Consider the following 18,892-nt stretch of genomic DNA (forward strand, 5'->3'; position numbering starts at 1 on the left):
CCTCCAGGAATCTCAGAATGAGACTGTGACTAAAAGCAGTCTCCTCCTGTTTTACAATCCTCTCTAGTTTTGGGATTAAAGGCACACACTGCCAGGTTTCTATGGCAACTAGTGTGGCTACTGGGATTAAAGGTGTGTCTGTAAGACTGACCAGTGGGACTGTTTTATTCTCTGATCTTCAGGCAGGCTTTATTTACTAAAACACAAATGAAAGGCTACTACAAACGCCAGGCTAAAAGTCTTTTAATTTGTTTTTTATTTTGTTGACAATAATATTTATTGTGTTTTCTACTTATTCCTTCTTGAGACAAGGTCTGTTGTAACATGTAGCTCTAGCTGGCCTGGAACTCACTGTGTAGGTCAAACTGGCCTTGAATTTACAGATATCATAGCTTTAATCCTGATGGGATTAAAGGCAACCTGTACTTAGAATCACGTTTTCTATTTATTTAACTTTTTATTTGCTTTGCTTACCAGTTACTGAGAAAGGTATGTTAAAATCTCGCAGTGTAATTGTAGATTGAACAGTTTCCCCTTTTTAATTTTGAGATTGCCTTAAGGATATATATATATATATATATATATATATATATATATATGCCCAGAATTGTTATAAATCTTCCGATATTATTTTGAAGTAGCCCTCATTTCTAATAATGCATTGTCTTAATGCATTGTTTTACTTACTATTATAAAACTCACTTTGTTTTCATTAATATTTTTCAGGTTTATAAAATTTCCCTATCAATTAAACCTGTCTTTTCACATATTTTAAAGTTTCTTGTATATTCTATATGATTAAGTTAAAGTCTTACTGAGAACCTTGAACTTTTAGCTAGTCATTTTGATTCATCTCTGTTTATCTTATTTGTTGAGTATTTACATTTTAATTTTGTTTTGTTCTTTTTTGTGGCTTTCTAACTTTTTCTTCCTTTCTATTAAGTTCAGGGTTCTTTATTCCCTTTTCCTCTCTGCGATTTGCAAGCTTTATGTGTATAATCTGTCTTTACTTGGGTAGTTAGTTACCTTTGGCTGTTTTTTTTAACCTTTTCACAGAAATAAACTACAACTTGCTAACTTTTCCAAACTGAAATCACCAGTGTAACCAAGACTCCCCTTACTCCTCAATCAAGAACTGGTGTTGGGAGAACCCATGCCTGTAATCTTAGCGCTCAGGAGGCTGAAGCAGACATACATACATAGCAAGACATTGTCTCAGAAACTAGAGGCTGGGGATTGTAGCTCAGTGGTAGAACACTCAGGTCTTGGGGTTGACTATTCTCAGCACATGAGAAGTCCCTTTTCACCCACATCTAGTGAGTGCCACCCTCTCCTGGTGCCCTTTGCAGGTAATTACTTACTATCCAGACGTCTGGTGGCGTGGGTTGGTTTTGTCTGTTTTACTGTTCTTATATGTGGCTCTTTAGCTGTAGTATATATCTTTGTGTCTTGCCTCTTTGTTCAACATGTAATTTTGATTCCTTGTAGATAAATCTGTCTTTTCTCTCCAGGTTTTAAAATTATCTGTATGTCTTAGATTTTCTTCATTTACAATCTGTCCAGATACAGATTTGCTTCTATTGTCCTGCTCGTAATACGTTTTTCTGAATTGACATCTTTTATTAGTTCCAAAATTTCTAAGCCCTTAGCTTGTTTACTCAAAAGTGGTGGGGCTTCAAGGAAGATGGTGACTTGAACAAACCTCTGGAAAAGTTATCTTGCTTCTTGTTTGCTGGTTACTTTGGACAAAATATTTCAATGGCCTGTACCTCAAGTTCTCATTTTCCTACCTCAGATCTATCTTGAATACAAACAGAAGAGCATGCTTGAAATTGCATTGCAAATTAGGATGTCAAACACAGATAACACAGAGTTAAGCTGGCCATAGACACTGAAAATTGCTGAGTGGATTTCAATAATGCTTTGTTAAATGTTTAGTGAGTGAGCATCACAGTCTTCGTTACTCAGATTCTGTCCATTTCCAGCTTTCTTCTCCTTCCCACACCCGTGTAGAAACACAAGAGTATTTGTGTCACGTGCACATTTTAGAATGTCTGTGAAAACCCCCGATGGTTTAGGTGTGAAGTCAGAATCCATCCATCTCCAGCATTGTGCAAGCCAGTGTGCTCTGATGGGTAGGAGTTAATGTCTCTGCAGTCCATTTTGTCTAGATCAGCCTACAGTGCTAAGCATAACCTTGTCTTAGTATGCATTTGAAACTGAATTAATATGTTTCCTTTCTCTCCATTAGATTTGTGGAGATTGTCTTATGAAAAGTTCATGGGCTTAAAATTAGACAGCTCTGGGACCAAATCTTGACTTGACCATTTCCTGACCTGTGACATTAGGCAAATCACTTTACCTTTCTGATGTTCCATTTTTCTGAAAAATAAGCTGTTAATTTAATTCTGGATTCCATGGATATGTAGAGTACTCTTTTGGCTATGTAAGTGGCTTCCTTTTATTCCTGTAACAGCCTTATAATACAGATTAGTCCTCTTAAGTGGAGAATCCAATCCTCACAAACAGAATAACTTGCCCAAGGTCATACAGCCCACACGCACTGTAGCATGTTAGTCCCGAGTGTCTAATTATAAAGCCTATGGCCTTCGTAGTAGCTAAGGCTTTTAGCACAGACCTGGGAGCTAGCTGACACTCAGTAGATGTGAGTGTTTGTGGAGGGCAGAGATGCTCTTAGAAACTTCTAGCACTTGATAGTGCCCTGTACACAAAGGCACTTAAGAAAAAGCCAATGCATGTTGTTTCTGTGTATGCTTCTATTCTTCTGCTCACTGTATGTTCACTTTTTAGCTAAAGGGAAAGGACAGCCCCAGGCCAGGGTGAATATTAACACAGCCTTGGTGGAGGATATAATCAACTTGGAGGAGGTGGATGAAGAAATGAAATCTGTGACGGAAGCACTCCAGGATAATTTCAATAAGACTCTCAACATAAGGACTGCACCAGGTTAGTGGTTAAACCCGTGTTTCAGGGAGTGTTACAGTGGGAAAGAGCATGGGGTGTCACCGTGCCGCCCCAGCTTTGGCACCACTAACTGGTGTTTATGAGCAGTTACTTTTCTGTAACTGAGGAGTTTCCTTGTCCAGTTCCTGCTGTAGAATGTAAGTGAGTTAACTGTATCATGGTTCTGGAACCGTGCTGCGTGTGTCCATTAAGTGACTGTCGCCCGTGGAGTAGCACTGTGCTTGGCCCGCGTAGAACCAGCATAACAGTAAGCAAAACCTGTCATGATCAGTGCTTGTGGAATTACACTCTCACAAAGTAGTTTTTTTGTGGAACTATAAGCATATGTGGGTATCTAGCCTCATAGTTCTATGTCCTTAGTCTGCTTTTTCTAGTTTGCCCTATTTGGCAGTTCTTTTTTTTTTTTTTTTTTTTTTTTTTGGTTTTTCGAGACAGGGTTTCTCTGGCTTTGGAGCCCCTGGAACTAGCTCTGTAGACCAGGCTGGTCTCAAACTCACAGAGATCCACCTGCCTCTGCCTCCCTAGTGCTGGGATTAAAGGCGTGCACCACCATCGCCCGGCTATTTGGCAGTTCTTATCCAGCACTGTAAACCAAATTCTGCAGACTTGCCCACCTGAGGCCTTTCTGCCCATGAGCTTACCAGGAAGATTCCGTTTAGGTTAATAGCTTCCTAAAAGTGGCCTTTCTAAGTGGGAAACGTCAGAACTGTCTAGGAGAACTGTTTGCAGATGTGATAGAGAAGTGGGCTGTCAGCTAATGGTGCAAGCGGGCAGGAAAAATCCAATTGCTGTTAAATTGGCCTTTTGCAAGTTGTCATCATCCTATAGTTAAGTCTGAGACCCCCTCTGAAGGTGTCTTTGGGAACTTCAGCCTCTCCCACTCATGTTTTGATTGGGGAGGTTTGTAAGGAAAATAGAAGACATTTCATGAACTTGTTTCTGAAAAGTACTCAGTTCATTATAAAAATGATCAGAACCACGTTGAGTTCAAAGATGCGATCTGGTGTGAGACTAGAAGGCAGTTCCTGGCATTTGTTAACCTTTGTGCTGGAGTGTTTCTGCCTTTGCTGACAGTAAAGCGTGCCATTCAATCTTTCCCAACTGTTTATTTTAAGCTTGCTTATTATTTTAGGTATGAAACTGATAAAGTGCTCTGTCTCCCCTGTGCTTTCTGCCTGTTAACATTCTGCAGCCGAAACCAGAGAGCAGCTTGAGAGAAGCCCAGGGAGAAATGTGATACTTAAAATGAGCCGGCCAGTTCCACTCTTGTTGAACTTATGAAGATGATGGGCTCGGAAAGAGGGTGGGAGTGTAATTTGTTAACTGTTAACCTCTGAGAAAATGAGGGATAGGAGTGAGCTTGAGGGAGATTCCCACTGGGGACAGATTGAGGGGAAGGGTTTGATGCATTATGTTGATAAAGATTGAGGGATAGGCACCATTATAACTGCACACTGCCCATGTGGGGCCTTTGTGGCAAAGGCTCTTAACAGCCAGTCAGGGAGGCAGAACTAAGATCTATCTTCAGCAGACCTCCCCTTGGATCTCCCCTTCTTTTCCTTGGGCTAAGATTGTGTAATGTTCTGTGTAAATTTTGAGGCTGTGAAGAAGCTGGGTAAAACAAACTACACATAGCCCATGCTCTCTGCTAGACTGGCTCTTCCATATCATTTCTCGCTGTTATCTGGACCAGCAGCACTTTCTTCTTCACTGCCTTCCATCCTGTGTCTGTCTCAGAGACAGCAGATGTCTGTCAACACTTGTCTGAGATGCAGGTTTGATCTCTTCTTTCCTACTGCTTCCCCTTTGTCCTTCATTCATCTGTGTGTTTGCCACAGTAGTAGTGAGAACTACTGTAATAGATATGGACATGGAGAGGGAAGATCTGGTTCCTAATGTCCAGGAATTTAGAACCTCAGATAAAAGGGCAGACAAGTAAACTGATGCGTATAGAAATGACCTAACAGCAAAACAGTGGAGGCCTGGCTTTGGAGGTGGTCTTGCCTAGACTTGGATTTAAGCTCTGTTATTAAGAGCTGTTATGATGTTGGCAAGTCATTTTGTTTACCTCAGTTTCCTCATCTGTAAAATGGTGGCAGCAATAATCATCTTATAAGATAATGAAAGCAAGTAATATTAAAAAGCATTAGCACTGGAGCTTTGCTTATAGGACATATTCAGTCACTTAAGACTACGCTTAGAATGCGTCAGGGCTTAGAAGAAGGGTCTGCAATACAACTGAAGACTCAGACAGGTTCTTTTTTTAAAAATATATTTATTTATTTATTATGTAGACAATATTCTGTCTGTGTGTATGCTCGAAGGCCAGAAGAAGGCACCAGACCCCATTACAGATGGTTGTGAGCCACCATGTGGTTGCTGGGAATTGAACTCAGGAACTTTGGAAGAGCAGGCAATGCTCTTAACCTCTGAGCCATCTCTCCAGCCCCGTCAGACAGGTTCTTGAGATTAGATACCACCACAGCGAGATTTTAGAGAAGGAGCAAGAATTATCGCAGTAAAGTAGACTGGGATATCTACTATCCCACATAGTAGACTACATAGTGAGCTCCAGGCCAGCCAAAGCTACATAGTAAAACCTGTTTTTTAAAATATATATATCAGAAATTGGGATCTAAAAAAAAAAAAGGAGGGGCTGGAGAGATGGCTCAGTGGTTAAGAGCACTGACTGCTCTTCCAGAGGTCCTGAGTTCAATTCCCAGCAACCACATGGTGGCTTACAGTCATCTATAATGAGACCTGGCGCCCCCTTCTGGCTTGTGGGCACACATGGAAGGAATGCTGTATACATAATAAATAAATAAATATAAAAAAAGGAAAAAAATAAAAGTATTGAGGAAAAAAATCACATTCTAGAATTTTATAGCAGCCATGCTCACTCAGCTTACCGAATATTAGGGTCATGAGAGTGAGTCAGCAGACCCAGCTTCAGATATGATTTGTTCAAGGGCTGCTGAGGAAATGATTAATGAATCTAAAATTCAATGAATTGAGCGATTCAGTGTTATTAAGATACCAGTTCTCTTCAGCTTGATTTATTGATGTATGGAAACCTGGAACTAAAATTGCTAAGTGATTATAGTTACTTTGTTGTTGTTATTGTTTGTTCATGTTTTGTTTTCCGAGACAGGGTTTTGCTTTGTAGCCTTGGCTGTCCTGGAACTTGCTCTGTAGATCAGGCTGGCCTCAAAGTCAGAGATCCGCCTGCTCTTCTGCCTCTCTGACTGCTGTGATTACAGGCATATGCCACCACTGCACAGTGATTATAGTTAATTTTAAAAGATGAGAAAACATTAAAAAAATTATAAAGTGATTTAGTCAACTAATTTATGTCAATCAATGGCTGATTCTGTAGATCACTTTTGGTGATGTGGTCAGTTAAAAAATGTTAACTAGTCAATGAATGTGGTAGATATTTCCAATCTTGTGAGTCTTTCAATTCCTTTAACCATTGCTTTTTAATTTTTTTGTTTGTTTTTGTTTTTCAAGATAGGGTTTCTTTGTGTAATTCTGACTGTCCTAGAACTCACTCTAGGACAGTCTGGCCTCTAACTAACAGATCTGCCCTACCTCTGCCTTCCAAGTGCTGGGATTAAAGGCGTGTACCACCACCACTAGGATGTTTGGTAATACTTAAAGTAGACATCTATACTTAGTTAAGTTTATTCTTGTTTTTAAGTTATCGTGAATTAAATAGCTTTTATAATTTCAAAAAAAGGAGAAGTATATTCCTAATAGAAGGAAAATTACATGCAAGGATATTAGTTTGATTAAAATACAAAACTTCCCAAAAAATAATAGCAGGATTATTGGGTCTTAGTTATAATGCTTTTCAATATAGTTTTAAGTCTAATCCTCATTAAAGCCCTTGAGGTACAGTTTTTGTCTTATTTAAAGATCAGGAAATGGAGGCCCAAAAGGTGCTTAGAATTTGGAAGCAGTGAGCTGGTATTTGAATTTAGGTATTTGGATTTTAGAATCATGGTGACTTTTTATTTTTATACTCCAATACTTTTTCAGGTTAAAGCCAGTGGTGTCAACCCCTGTCTGTCATGATGACACTGAATCTGGTTGAGTACTCCAAATCAGGTCATTGGGTCATAGTGTGGTATTTACTGCATTAATCCTACACTGTGTTTGAGAATAGCTTTAGTTTATTTGAAGGATACCTCACCCACCTCCACAACCCCATTCTCTTTGTGTCTCAGAAAGAGCCATCCACGAGTGGTTCTTACTGTGAGTGGTAAGGGTTTCATTTGCATAGGAAACAGGGACTTTGAAGAATTTCCTATCTAGAGCTGTGGGTTTATTTATCCTTTTTGACTAGAAAAAAATTGCCCAGGAATTTACAGAAATCAGGTGTGGAAAAAGATAAGATTTAGTATATATATATGGTGTGTGTGTGTGTGTGTGTGTGCATGCACGTGTGCATGCGTGTGTGTGCATGGTACTTGTTTCTGAAGGGGGTCTCAGGACCAAAGGCAAGGGTGGCAAGAGGAACTTGTTCTAAACTGGCTATGTGCTAGAATTGTGTGGTGAATTAAAACATTACAACAGAATCAGGATATCTGGGGGTGCAAGAGTACGGGCAAAAGCCCTGATGATTCTGTGCTCAGAACTGTGTAGAGAAGGGAAGGACTTCCTGAAATCAGACTGGAGCACACTTGAGCTTGACTCTTGGCTCTTGATCGTTTTTCACTTGATAACTCTGATCTTGGTCCATTTATCTTCCTCAAGTTTCATTTTCTCATCTCTAAAGTGGTGGTAATAATAATAGCATTATTATTAATAATACCGAGGGGCAGGAGGAGTTAACTTTCCAGTGCTTGTTCTTTGGTATGTCATGTAGTTGGCTGTTTCTCCAGTGATTGCTGGAGTCATCACTAATTCTGTAAGTAGCAGCTATTTTTATGCTGAGTTGGAAACCTAGAGAGAGGGTAAGTGATTTATTCCTTAGTGGTCTTGTAGCTGGTAAGTGGCAGAGTTACTGACAGGAGGATCAGTACTTTTCAGTTTCAGCTTTGTGCTAGATAGTTTACTATATCAACTCCACACAACTAAAATCATCCGAGAGGCGGGAACCTCATGTGAGAAAATGCCTCTCTAAGATGAGGATGTAGGCAAGCCTGTGGGCATTTTCTTAATTAGTAATTGATGGGGGAGGGCTCAGCCATTGTGGGCAGTACTTTTCCTGTGCTGATGGTCCTGGGTTCTCTAAGGCAGTAATCAGCACCCCTCCATGACCTCTGCATCAGCTCTTGCTTCCAAGTTCCTGCCCTGTTTGAGTTCCTGTCCTGGCTTCGTTCAGTGATGATCTGTCCTATGTCACAGGAAAGGCTTTAAGTCCAGGCAAACCAGAATGGTTACTTACCTTGGTTCTAGTAAGGAATTCCAACGTGGTTCATTGCATACTCTATCCACTGCCTGAAAATGCTCCTGTGAACAGCCTCGTCACATTGGGAAGGGATTCCTGTGTGTTTGCTGAATTTTAGATAAAGATATCTAACTTAGATAAATTAGATAAAGAGATATGGGCTTCTAAAGTCTTTTAGAATTCTAAAACCTTCTTGCTTTTTCCTTAGGATCCCTTGATCATATTACTGTGGTAACTGCTGATGGGAAGCTTGCCTTAAATCACATTGGCCAGATCTCCATGAAGTCACCACAGTTGATTCTGGTGAATATGGCCAGTTTTCCAGAGGTAAGGTGCCTTATTGAAAGGTATCTGTCTTCAGTCTTTTGAATAGTGGAGGTTTGATCAGGTCAGAAGGAAATGTTCCCTTAGTTTGGGAAGGAATTTATTAAAAAAAATATAGGACAAGGTAAGTCTCTTATCTCTAAAGTTTTAAAAAATGATTATCTTTATTTCACGTACATTGGTGTTCTGCCTGCCTGTACCTCTGTATGATGGTGTCAGATCTCCTGGAATGTGTTTGTTATCTTAGGTCTTGGGAGGTGGAGGTGGGATAATCAGGAGTTCAAGGATAACTTAGGCTACACAAAACAAACAAAAAACCTTGAGCCTAAATAAAACATTTTAATGGGCCAAATATGGCCTGAGAGCTGCCATTTTGTTACCTCTGTATTAGAATTTGGAGAAGACCCTCCAGGACTTCACCTTCTTTCAGACTAGACAGAATAATATAAGCAATGCCTGGCATTAGAGACTGGAAGATGAATTGCGTTTAACCTTGGGGCTCTATGGTTTTAACTGTAGTTGAGAAACCTAGAAAACGTGAAATCCAGTCCTTTCTCTGCTTTTTCCTTTAGCAAGTTACTTCCTCTCCTGCCCCCATCGCCTGACCGTCCTGTTCTGGTCTCGGTGTCAGTAGTTGTATTCATGTCAGGCTGTGCATTGGATTTGACAGACCAGTTTAATAGTAGGAGTAGAACAAATCGTTTCCAGTCAGAAGGGTCCTGCGACTGAGGCAGCAGGCGCACTTTTGGATTTGTTGAACCACTGCCCTTCTCCGTTCTCCATCCTGCAGCCACAGTGAACTTTAACGTTTCAAGATATATGTTGGATTGTATCATTCTCACAATTCAAATGATCTTTAAGAAGTGAAAATTCAAAATGTTTACTGTGGACAAAAAAGGCTTTGGTGATCTGGCCTCAGCCTGCATCCAGTCTGCAGTTCTGTTGCATTGTCTTCCTGGTACTCCATTGTACTCAGACTGGCCTTAAAATAAGTCATGACTATTACACCCTCAGGGTGTTTGTAGGTACTGTTCTTGTGACTTGGAACATTTTCTGCTGGCTGTTTGCCACTCATGTTTTGAATTTCAGTGTAGATGTCACTTTTTCACTAGATTGTAAGCTTGCAGTAGAAGAGTCATATATAACATGGAATTGCTCCATACCTTGTCTTTACATTGGTGGATATGTGTTATTAGGTATGTGGAAAGGAAACACTCATTCATGGCGTTACTGAGGAGCATAGAAACAGATGAAAAGGAACTGTCAACTTGTTCCCTGTTGTCCCCCTCTGAACCCCTGAGGCGTCTCTGCCCTGTTCATCTAATCCCATAGGCACTGTAGGCCAATTTAGGGACTAGCCTCCTAATTACACAGCTTGAAGACCTCATCAGGCAGATTGCTTTTCAGAGCCAACCACTTCTGTTATTAAATGGCAAATGTTATTCACAGAAGTAGCACCTGATTGGCCACCAGAGCATCTCTTACGAGGCAGAAGGAGGTATTAACTGCTTAATTTTTTCTTAGGAAGTTCAACTAAAGTATCTTTGCCATTTCTCTAGTGTGCCATCCCCTGGGTTCTGGAAAAAGTTTACCCAGCATCTCAGTAGAGGGCGCAGGCATAGGCACAGTGAGGAAGTGTGAGTTTCTTTATCTCATCTGGTGGGTGCATAAACCAACAGCTCTAACTAAATACTTCCTTCCCCCGGCTTTAGAATCTGCCCACAGAGTACTGAGGTTCATGGCTTCAAAATGCTCAGCTAATCCTCTTTGTGTCTATAGAATTTCTTTCTGTTTCATGTGCAGTTGACTTTCTTTCCAAGCCTGGACATTTCTGTGTCATGCTGTTGTGACACAGTGCAGATTTACATGTAAACCTGTGTTTCATTTGTTTAGCCTATATTCCGCTTGATAAATTATGCACACAGCTGTCCTCTTCCCTAAACATGCCTGAAGCTACAGTTAATGATGGGAAAGAAGAGAAGTGAATGAAAGCAGCATCATCTGAGCAAAAGCAAATAACAGTGACAACGGTAACACCATCAGTAGGCTCCATTATTTGTAGATGAGGCAACAGGCTCAGAAAAGGGAAATGCCTCCCTAGCTTCACACTGTTAGGCACATCGTTCTGCTCGACACGTAGGCTTGTGCTCTTCACCATCCTGCATTAACTCGCTGATGTCTTTTGCATCCTCCAAGTGAGTAGGTTTTATGTGGAGGGCTGGAAACTATTGGTGGTTAGAGATACGAGAGGTCTGTTTTCAGTACCTTGTATTCTAGGGATTCACTGAGGTATAAAGAAATGGAAGGCCAGTAATTGATATGGCACTAACAGAGTTGACTCTGAATTCTCAAGACCTTGTTTACCTGTATACAGACATTTTGCTATCTTTTGTCCATTATTGTGGATTGGCAAGGACAGGCATTGCTAATTAATTGATAGTAGAACTCTTCTCTGCCAGTCCCTAGATTGGGTCAGTGATCTTTCTCAATATACAGTATGCCAGTATCCACTGCCAGTTGGTTAGTATGGAGAACAAAGCAACCAGTCTGCCTTGTGATACCAGGGAGTGTTCCCCTCCAGTGACAGAATTAAAAGCTAAAGATAAGGAATGGAAATTGTATATGCATATATGCCTTTTTTGTTTGACCTATGAATAGTTTAAACATACTGTTAGGGAAATGACTATAGTTTCCTAAGGCCTGAGTCCTACCATGGCAAACCAAAATATACGTACCTAGATAAACTTTCAGTAAGTTTCTTTATGAGAAATCTCAGTTAACATTTTTCCCTAAATATGAAGACATAAAAAAACTATAAAGTAAGGTTTTGAAGTAAAGTCAGGAGATGCATTTTCCAGTTGACTTAAATGGAATTACTAAGAGTATTCATTCAGCAAGCTTTTGTGCTTCACTGGCACTGCAGCTTCCACTGTGCAGGTGGAAATAGTGAGACACTGCCCAGCTTGATGTCTGAGTGAGTACTCGTTCATCTACAGGGGAAGGTTGCTTGGACTGAAAAGGATCTTGGTGGTAGTAGAGTATGGTGGTTTGAATGGGAATGGCCCCCATAGACTCATGTGTTTGGATGCTTGGTGTATAGGGAGTGGAGCTATTAGGTGTGGCCTTGTTGGAGGAAGTGTGTCACTATGGAGGCAGGCTTTAAGGTCTCATATACTCAAGCTAGTCTCCTTCTGCTGCCTGTGGATCAGGATGTAGAACTCTCAGCTCCTTCTCACGTCTGTCTGCATGCTCTCATGCTTCTTGCCATGACGATAATGGGCTAACCTCTGAAACTGTAAGCCAGCCCCAAATAATTGTTTTCCTTTAAAGAGTTACTGTGGTCGTGGTGTCTCTTCACAACAATGAAAACCCTACCTAAGACATAAGGGTGTAATAGCAGTGTTTTCTGGGTTATGTGGTGAGAAGCTATAGAAGGTTAGGAGGTGGGAGCTAGAGCTTCCTCTTCAAAGTGGGGACTCTTCCTTTACTCTTAACTCTACAAATGGTTTTATAAAGGTGACTGTACTCTGCAAGGAGATATTTTCTTTATTTTTGCCCAGTTAACTTGTTTATTTTTACGTATATGAGTGCTTATGAGTGCACTGTGTGCATGCATTATTCACAGGGGCCAGGAGATGGTATTGGGTCTCCTGGAATTGGAGTTACAGATGGTTATAAGCTGCTGTGAACCAAACTTGGGTGCCCTGTAAAAGCAGCAAGCACTCTTAACTGCTGAGCTGTCTCTGCAGTTCCACTTTTATATATATTGTTCATAGTTGTTTCCTTATGTAATAATTACTGAATACACTGAGCTTGAGGATCTGTAAAAAGAATAAAGACAAAGTAACAACATTAGACCAAATGCAGCTCAGCCTCTCCCTACTCCTGAAAGTAACTGAAGTTTGATAGGTTGTCTCTTTTATTGCATCTTTCTTGGGCTGTCAAGGGATGCTGTCTATTCTAAAGGATGTGACTTTACCCTGTAGGCTCCTTGTTCATAATAAACAGGTGGTGCTTGGTTATAGCAGAGATTCCTTTCCAACACCAAAGGCCTATTATTTGAGGCAACATTTAAAAAAATTTACTGTAGACACTTATATTTTGCCCACTCTTAGGTTCTACACATATGTGTATGGATGATCTGGTTTGTTGTCGTGATGTCATACAGATGTAGAATTAAGGTGATTTAAAGATAGAGTGGGTAAGTTTTTAGACACCTCCTCTAAAACAGGAACAGTGAAATACTTGGAAAAGTAACATAGGTGTGTACCACCTTCCATGCCTTTCAAATGTAAAGCTGGAGGAGCTCAAGGACAGGATTGGCCTTTGAGTTCAAGTGGCATGAATCAGCTCTGGAACATGTCAGGAGCCTTGTTCTTGTGAGTTCATTGTCTTCCACCCACTTCCTGTTGTTTTTAGAATTGATTCTGCAAGAGAAGTTCCTAAAGGATGTTAGGAGGACTTTACACACTTTCAATACACGGATATGGTTTGTTCATATAATAACTGCTCTTGACTGGGTATTAACTCTGTGCCAGGCACTGAGTTAGGTGTGTTGCTTGCATCATCTCATTGCTTTTGTGATACGTAGGTACCATATCATCTCAGATTATGAATGGTCAAATTTATTGCTCAGGGTATGTGGTCCCAACGCTGGATTTAAAGTGAAGTTTTTCTGATTCCAAGACCCATGCTTTTCTTCTGTCACTCTGCTTTTTCTGTGTTGCACGCAGTGGAGGTTTACTGCTCATTCCAAAGCGTGAGTTTGGTATGAGTGTAGATGTGAATGAGTTAAATTTATTTACTCATTCCAAACCGGCACTGGTATATTTTGAGTGTAAAATGTCAACTGGAATTTTTAACGTATGAAATCTTTCATCTGTCTTTACACCAATCTTTGCACAGACCAGCCCTCCTCCCTTGAGGATTTATTGTGGTTTTGATCTGTGTTGCCTCAAACCATTGAAATCTTTTCAAAGAAGCAGAGCTGTTTTCTTTTTCTTTTTTCTTCTTTCTTTTTTTCCTTCCGCAATACACTGGTACCAGGAGTGGACATGGCTTGCTATTCAGCTTGATCAAAGCACTCTACACCAGTGTAACTTCCTGATCTTACTGGTAACAGAACTAAATGTTTCCATGTTCTGCCAAGATGGGTTGCCAGTTATCGACAGAGGGCTTGCATCTGGTAATAATTATTTACTAATTCTGTTTACCTTTTGATCTGGTTTTCAGTGTACAGCTGCAGCTATCAAGGCTATAAGAGAAAGTGGAATGAATCTGAACCCAGAAGTGGAAGGGACACTAATTCGGGTACCTATCCCCAAGTAAGTTTGGCTGAAATCCACGTTTTTCAGTGACTCGGAGTAGTTGTCTTTGGATGGGAACTAGTACCTTGAGACATTTGGGCCAATGGCATGACCTATTATCCACATCCTTCATCCTGGCTAAGCTGTGAGGTCAGTTTGCTGATGCAGATTTGCTTATCACATATCTGTGTGTGCTATAGCAGTAAGCTTGCGAACACCTTGTCCCTACACTTTCTGGCTGGGAAGTTAGGACAAGTTAGCACACCAAGTCATTAAGATTAAATGAAATAAATCCTAGGGGGAAAGGAAAGCTACTAGTATCCAGGAGGGAGTGATTGACAGGTGTGATAGTGGGAAGGGCAGTTTTAGCATGGGAGGGTCGTTTAAGGAGTCATCATTTCTGCTGAGAACAGATGATGAGTGGGAGTCTTCAGCCCGGAGGAAGCACAAAGGCCTCAGCTCAGAAAGCAACTTGACACTTGTCAACTCTAACCCCGTGTTCCTTGTTGGATTATTTTTACATTACTCTTTGGTAAATGAAGAATTAAAGGCATAAGTCCAGAGTAGTGGGGTTTTTTGTTTGTTTGTTTTGCTTCTTCATGGATTTTTAAGTGAATAAGAATAGATCTTCCTTCTTGAATTTGAAAAGAGAAGACAAGGCTGATGAGATGGCTTAGTGGATAAAACCCTTGCCATAGAAGCCTGGCAGTGAGTTCCATCCCTGAAGCCCTCATACAGGCAGAAAGAACTGACTCTCCCATAGTTTTTCTCTGGCCTCCACATGTGGGCTGTGACAGCAACTCTCAATACGCAGCAGACTCACTTCCTGCTTCCACAGCAATAAATGAAAGCTTTAAAAAGAAAAGATAATACTTGGGAAGTGGGGTCAGGAGGATCACAAGTTCAGGGCCAGCCTGGTCTACACAACAAAATCCTTCCCTGAAAGAACAGACAAGATGGTGGCATGTTTGAGTGAAAGAAAAGCTGGTGTGTCTGAAGCACAAGGGTTGGGTTAGTACTGACGGTGGAGACTTCAAAGGCCATGGGAGGAACTGGGATTTCTCCTAATGGTACTGAGAAGCCATTGATGGGTGCGAGCAAAGGATTGATCTGACAGGGACTTTGCAAGTCTCTCTCTCATTGCTGATTAACGTGGAATATTGGGGACAAAGTGGACATACAAAGAACAGTAAAATTACGGCAGTCTACGTGAGCCATGATTACACAGCAGAAGACCCCCGTTCCTACAGTGCCTCACACTGACCAGTTGTGCCAGGCCCTTTCCTAGTTATTGGGGTATAGCAGTAAGCCAAACCACAAAGCTCCTTGTTCCTTCGGAGCTCACCTGCTAGTTGAGCAGATAGAATGAACTCCATAGTGTCTGGTAAGATCTATGAAGAGTCAGCATGCAAAGAGATGGAAGAGGGCTGCTGAGATGGCTCAGTGAGTAAGAGCACTTGCTGCTCTTGAAGAGGGTCAGGCTTCAGTTCCTGGCAGCTTACAACTGTATCTCCAGTTCTAAGAGATTTCATATGCCCTTTGGTATTGTCTTAGTTACTATTGGTGTGATAAAAAGCCTTGACCAGGGCAGCCTATGCATGGGAGAGTTTATTTGGGGCTGGTAGTTCCAGAGAGATAGACTCTATCACCATTGTGGCAGGAGCATGGTGGCAGGCAAGCAGGCATGACGCTGGAACCGCAGCTGAGACCTCACAAACAGAAGACAGAGTGTACAGTGGGACTGACAAGATTCTTTTTTGAAACTTCAAAGCCAACCCCACACTTCCTCTAACAAGGCCATACCTCTAAATCCTTCCACGGTCCCAGCAACCAGGGACCGAGTGTTATGCACTGAATGAGGGCCATTCCCATCCACACCACTCTGAGCACTTGCACATGTGTGGTGCACATGAACTCATGTAGACATGCCCTCACACACATAATTTTTTTAAAAATTATTTTTAAGAAAGAGAAATTTGGGGGCTCTAGAGAAGCAAGCAAGATTCAGGAAGGAAGGGATATTTAAATGATTAAAGCTGTGACATCGTCCAAACAGCAAAAGGGAAATAGAATGACTAGGGTTCCTTTTGTGTCACCTGTCATCTGTATTTCTTTGTAGAAATTGCTTCATTTGTTATATGATCCTTTTAAAGTAATTTTTCCAATTAGGAAAGTTTAGTCTCCAAGAGGTAATCTAGTGCCGCCCAGGTTTCCTTGGCTACAAAGAGTCACAATGACGTCTTGCTAGGTGGCCAGGTGTGTGAGACCATCCTGCCTCCGCCTTGAGAGTGCTGTGAGTACAGATTGTGTACCACCACGCTCAGCTGTGAGAACAGCCATAACCCTGGGGGAACTGACAGCTTTCTTGACTATACTTTTTCCTGCCATATGGCCATATGTTCTTGATACTATATAAAACGGAATTAACACTCTGCTCTAAAATCTTGTGAACTGGCTAGTATAACTTGTGTTTAACAGCCGTAAAATCTTGGGTTTTGTGCCCGTTTGCTTGGGAAGTGTCTTCTCAGCATGTGTGTATTCCAGTCTCTGCTGAGGGCACAGAGACCTTATGCTTTCTCATAGACCATTTGTCAGGCTTTTTGTTTGCATCACCTCCACTGTGACCCACAACACAGTTTATAGACAAAAAGCCCTAAAGCTTCGAGAAATAGAGATTGCCATGATCATATGACCTGTATTGGCAGACAAGATTTGAGAATTGTGAGTTTTTCTGTTACTCTCTATTCCAATGAATGTTGTAATAGGGAGCGGCGGCGGGGCTACGTCCCCAAAACCCCAGCCGCCTGCCCGGCTAGCTTATGCCCTGAAATAATTACACAGACACTGTATTCATTTAAACACTGCTTTGGCCCATTCCTATCTAGCCTCTTCTAGGCTAATTCTCACATATTAATTTAACCCATTTCTAATCATCTGTGTAGCGCCCCTAGGTGCGCTTACCGGGAAGATTCTAGCCTATGTCCATCCTGGGTCGGAGCTTCATAGCGTGCATCTTCCCTGGAGCGGGCAGCATGGTGTCTCTCTGAAGGCGTCTGCTCCCCAGCGGAGAGCTGTCGAGTCTGCCCTCACTTCCTCTTCCTCCCAGCGTTTTGTTCTGTTTACTCCTCCCACCTATCTCCTAACCAATGAGAGCCAAGCAGCTTCTTTTTATTTAACCAATGACCTTCCTCCATCAAATGAATAATTCTGGAAAGTACTGAAAGTAATTATGAATATCAGAAGCAAGATTTACAAGTGGAGGGGCTGGAGAGATAGCTCTACAGTTGGGAGTGCTCTGTTCTTCCAGAGATCTCAAATTCAGTTCCTAGCACCTTCTTAGCATCTTACAACCGTCGACACCTTCTTCTCGCCACATTGAGTACCCACACATATTTGGCATATGACCACAGAGACATACACACACATATGCAGATAAATATAAAAGAAACCTTTAAAAATTACTTTTAAATATTACAAGAGAAATAGATTGTCGGCAGCATCTTCATCCTCTGGTTGTTAAACTTCTGTCTGTAGTCTTGTAGGCTACTTCATTTTTCTGAGCTCTGTCTTTCTCACGGACCAGATGAAAGGGCTATGCTCGGGTCTGTAGGTCCCTCGATGGTCCTCAAATTCTGCAATGCTACGAACTTGTGTTGCTAATGTATACTCTTGGCTTGGGTTCTTTTCAAAGCAGCCCAAACACTTTTCACATTTTTATTTGAAAGGTCAGATTGACATAACACGCATCTCTGCAACCCCACTGGAGTTAACAGTTGCCCTTGGTGTGTCGAACATAAGTTTGAAGTATCAGTGTGTTTAACTTGTATTTTCAAAGATGTAGGATTTGTTACATCGGTTTTTTTACATTATTTTATCTTGGCTAATGGATGTAATCCAAGAGAAAGTTGACAGACCAAAACCCTCTGCTCCTGCAAACCTCATTTTTTATAGACTTTCTTCTCCTTGACAAGGTGGTAGGGTCATAAGGCCCCTTACTGAATTATGTGTTTGGTAGTTTTCCAGATAAAAAATGAACAGTCTGTTCTTTATTATGGAAGCTGTGTCATGTGAGGGGATAAAAGTTGATTTTAAAGTAAAAGTACCAAAGTTTTCATTAGTTTTTGGCAATAACTTCCATATGACTCTAGCAGATTGCTCTGTTTACAGTTGATTATTTGTAAAGTAGGTGAAAAAGTACACAATGATAGGCAGAGATTTCATGTGATTAAGAGAGATAATAACGAATATGATTTCTTTAAAGAAATAACGTACACTGTTCCTTCTGTAAGCAGTGAATGGTAAGGAGTGAGGAAGGGTAATGCACTGGACACCACTCTGCCGGGAGCTTTCAAGTGCCTGATACACCAGGGAAGCAGGGGAGCACAGTGCTTAAATTAACCCTGCCCCCATGTGTACTGAATTAGGATCCAGCTCTTCTTTTTGGCTGTATGACAATAGAGGCTCCTAATTTACTCAGGAGATCTTGTCTTTTTCTACTTTCTACTTCCCATGTAGATTAGATCTATGTAACTCTCTCTTAGTGTCTGCGTTGTTGTCTGAGTTCTCTGGGATTGTGGTTTGTAAACTGGCCTTCTTTGCTTTATGTTTAAAAACCAGCTATGAGTGAGTAGATGTGATAATTGTCTTTCTGTGTCTGGGTTACCTCACTCAAAATAATGTTTTCTAGCTCCATCCATTTCCTGCAAAAATCAAGCTGTCATTATTTTTTTTCTGTTGTGTAGTACTCCGTTGTGTAAATGTACCACATTTTCCTTATCCATTCTTCGGGCATTTAGGTTGTTTCCAGGTTTTGACTATGACAAACAAGGCTGATATGAACATAGTTGAGCACACGTCCTTGTGGCACGATTGAGCATCCTTT

The 18,892-nt window shown here is 41.1% G+C and overlaps 1 protein-coding gene across 2 annotated transcripts in view; it reads left to right on the forward strand.

The window, feature by feature from the left end:
• The window catches only part of Mrrf (mitochondrial ribosome recycling factor), a 69,241-nt gene that overhangs the window by 15,977 nt on the left and 34,372 nt on the right, over positions 1-18,892 (forward strand). For both annotated transcript variants that reach the window (XM_075986036.1, XM_075986037.1), the window contains 3 exons: positions 2,812-2,967; positions 8,589-8,707; positions 13,937-14,028. In XM_075986036.1, the coding sequence (XP_075842151.1) occupies positions 2,901-2,967; positions 8,589-8,707; positions 13,937-14,028 (278 nt within the window). In that variant the 5' untranslated portion in view covers positions 2,812-2,900. The remainder of the gene's footprint in view (positions 1-2,811; positions 2,968-8,588; positions 8,708-13,936; positions 14,029-18,892) is intronic.

Source organism: Microtus pennsylvanicus, chromosome 9, assembly GCF_037038515.1.
Source record: "Microtus pennsylvanicus isolate mMicPen1 chromosome 9, mMicPen1.hap1, whole genome shotgun sequence".
NCBI classification, from domain to species: Eukaryota; Metazoa; Chordata; class Mammalia; order Rodentia; family Cricetidae; genus Microtus; species Microtus pennsylvanicus.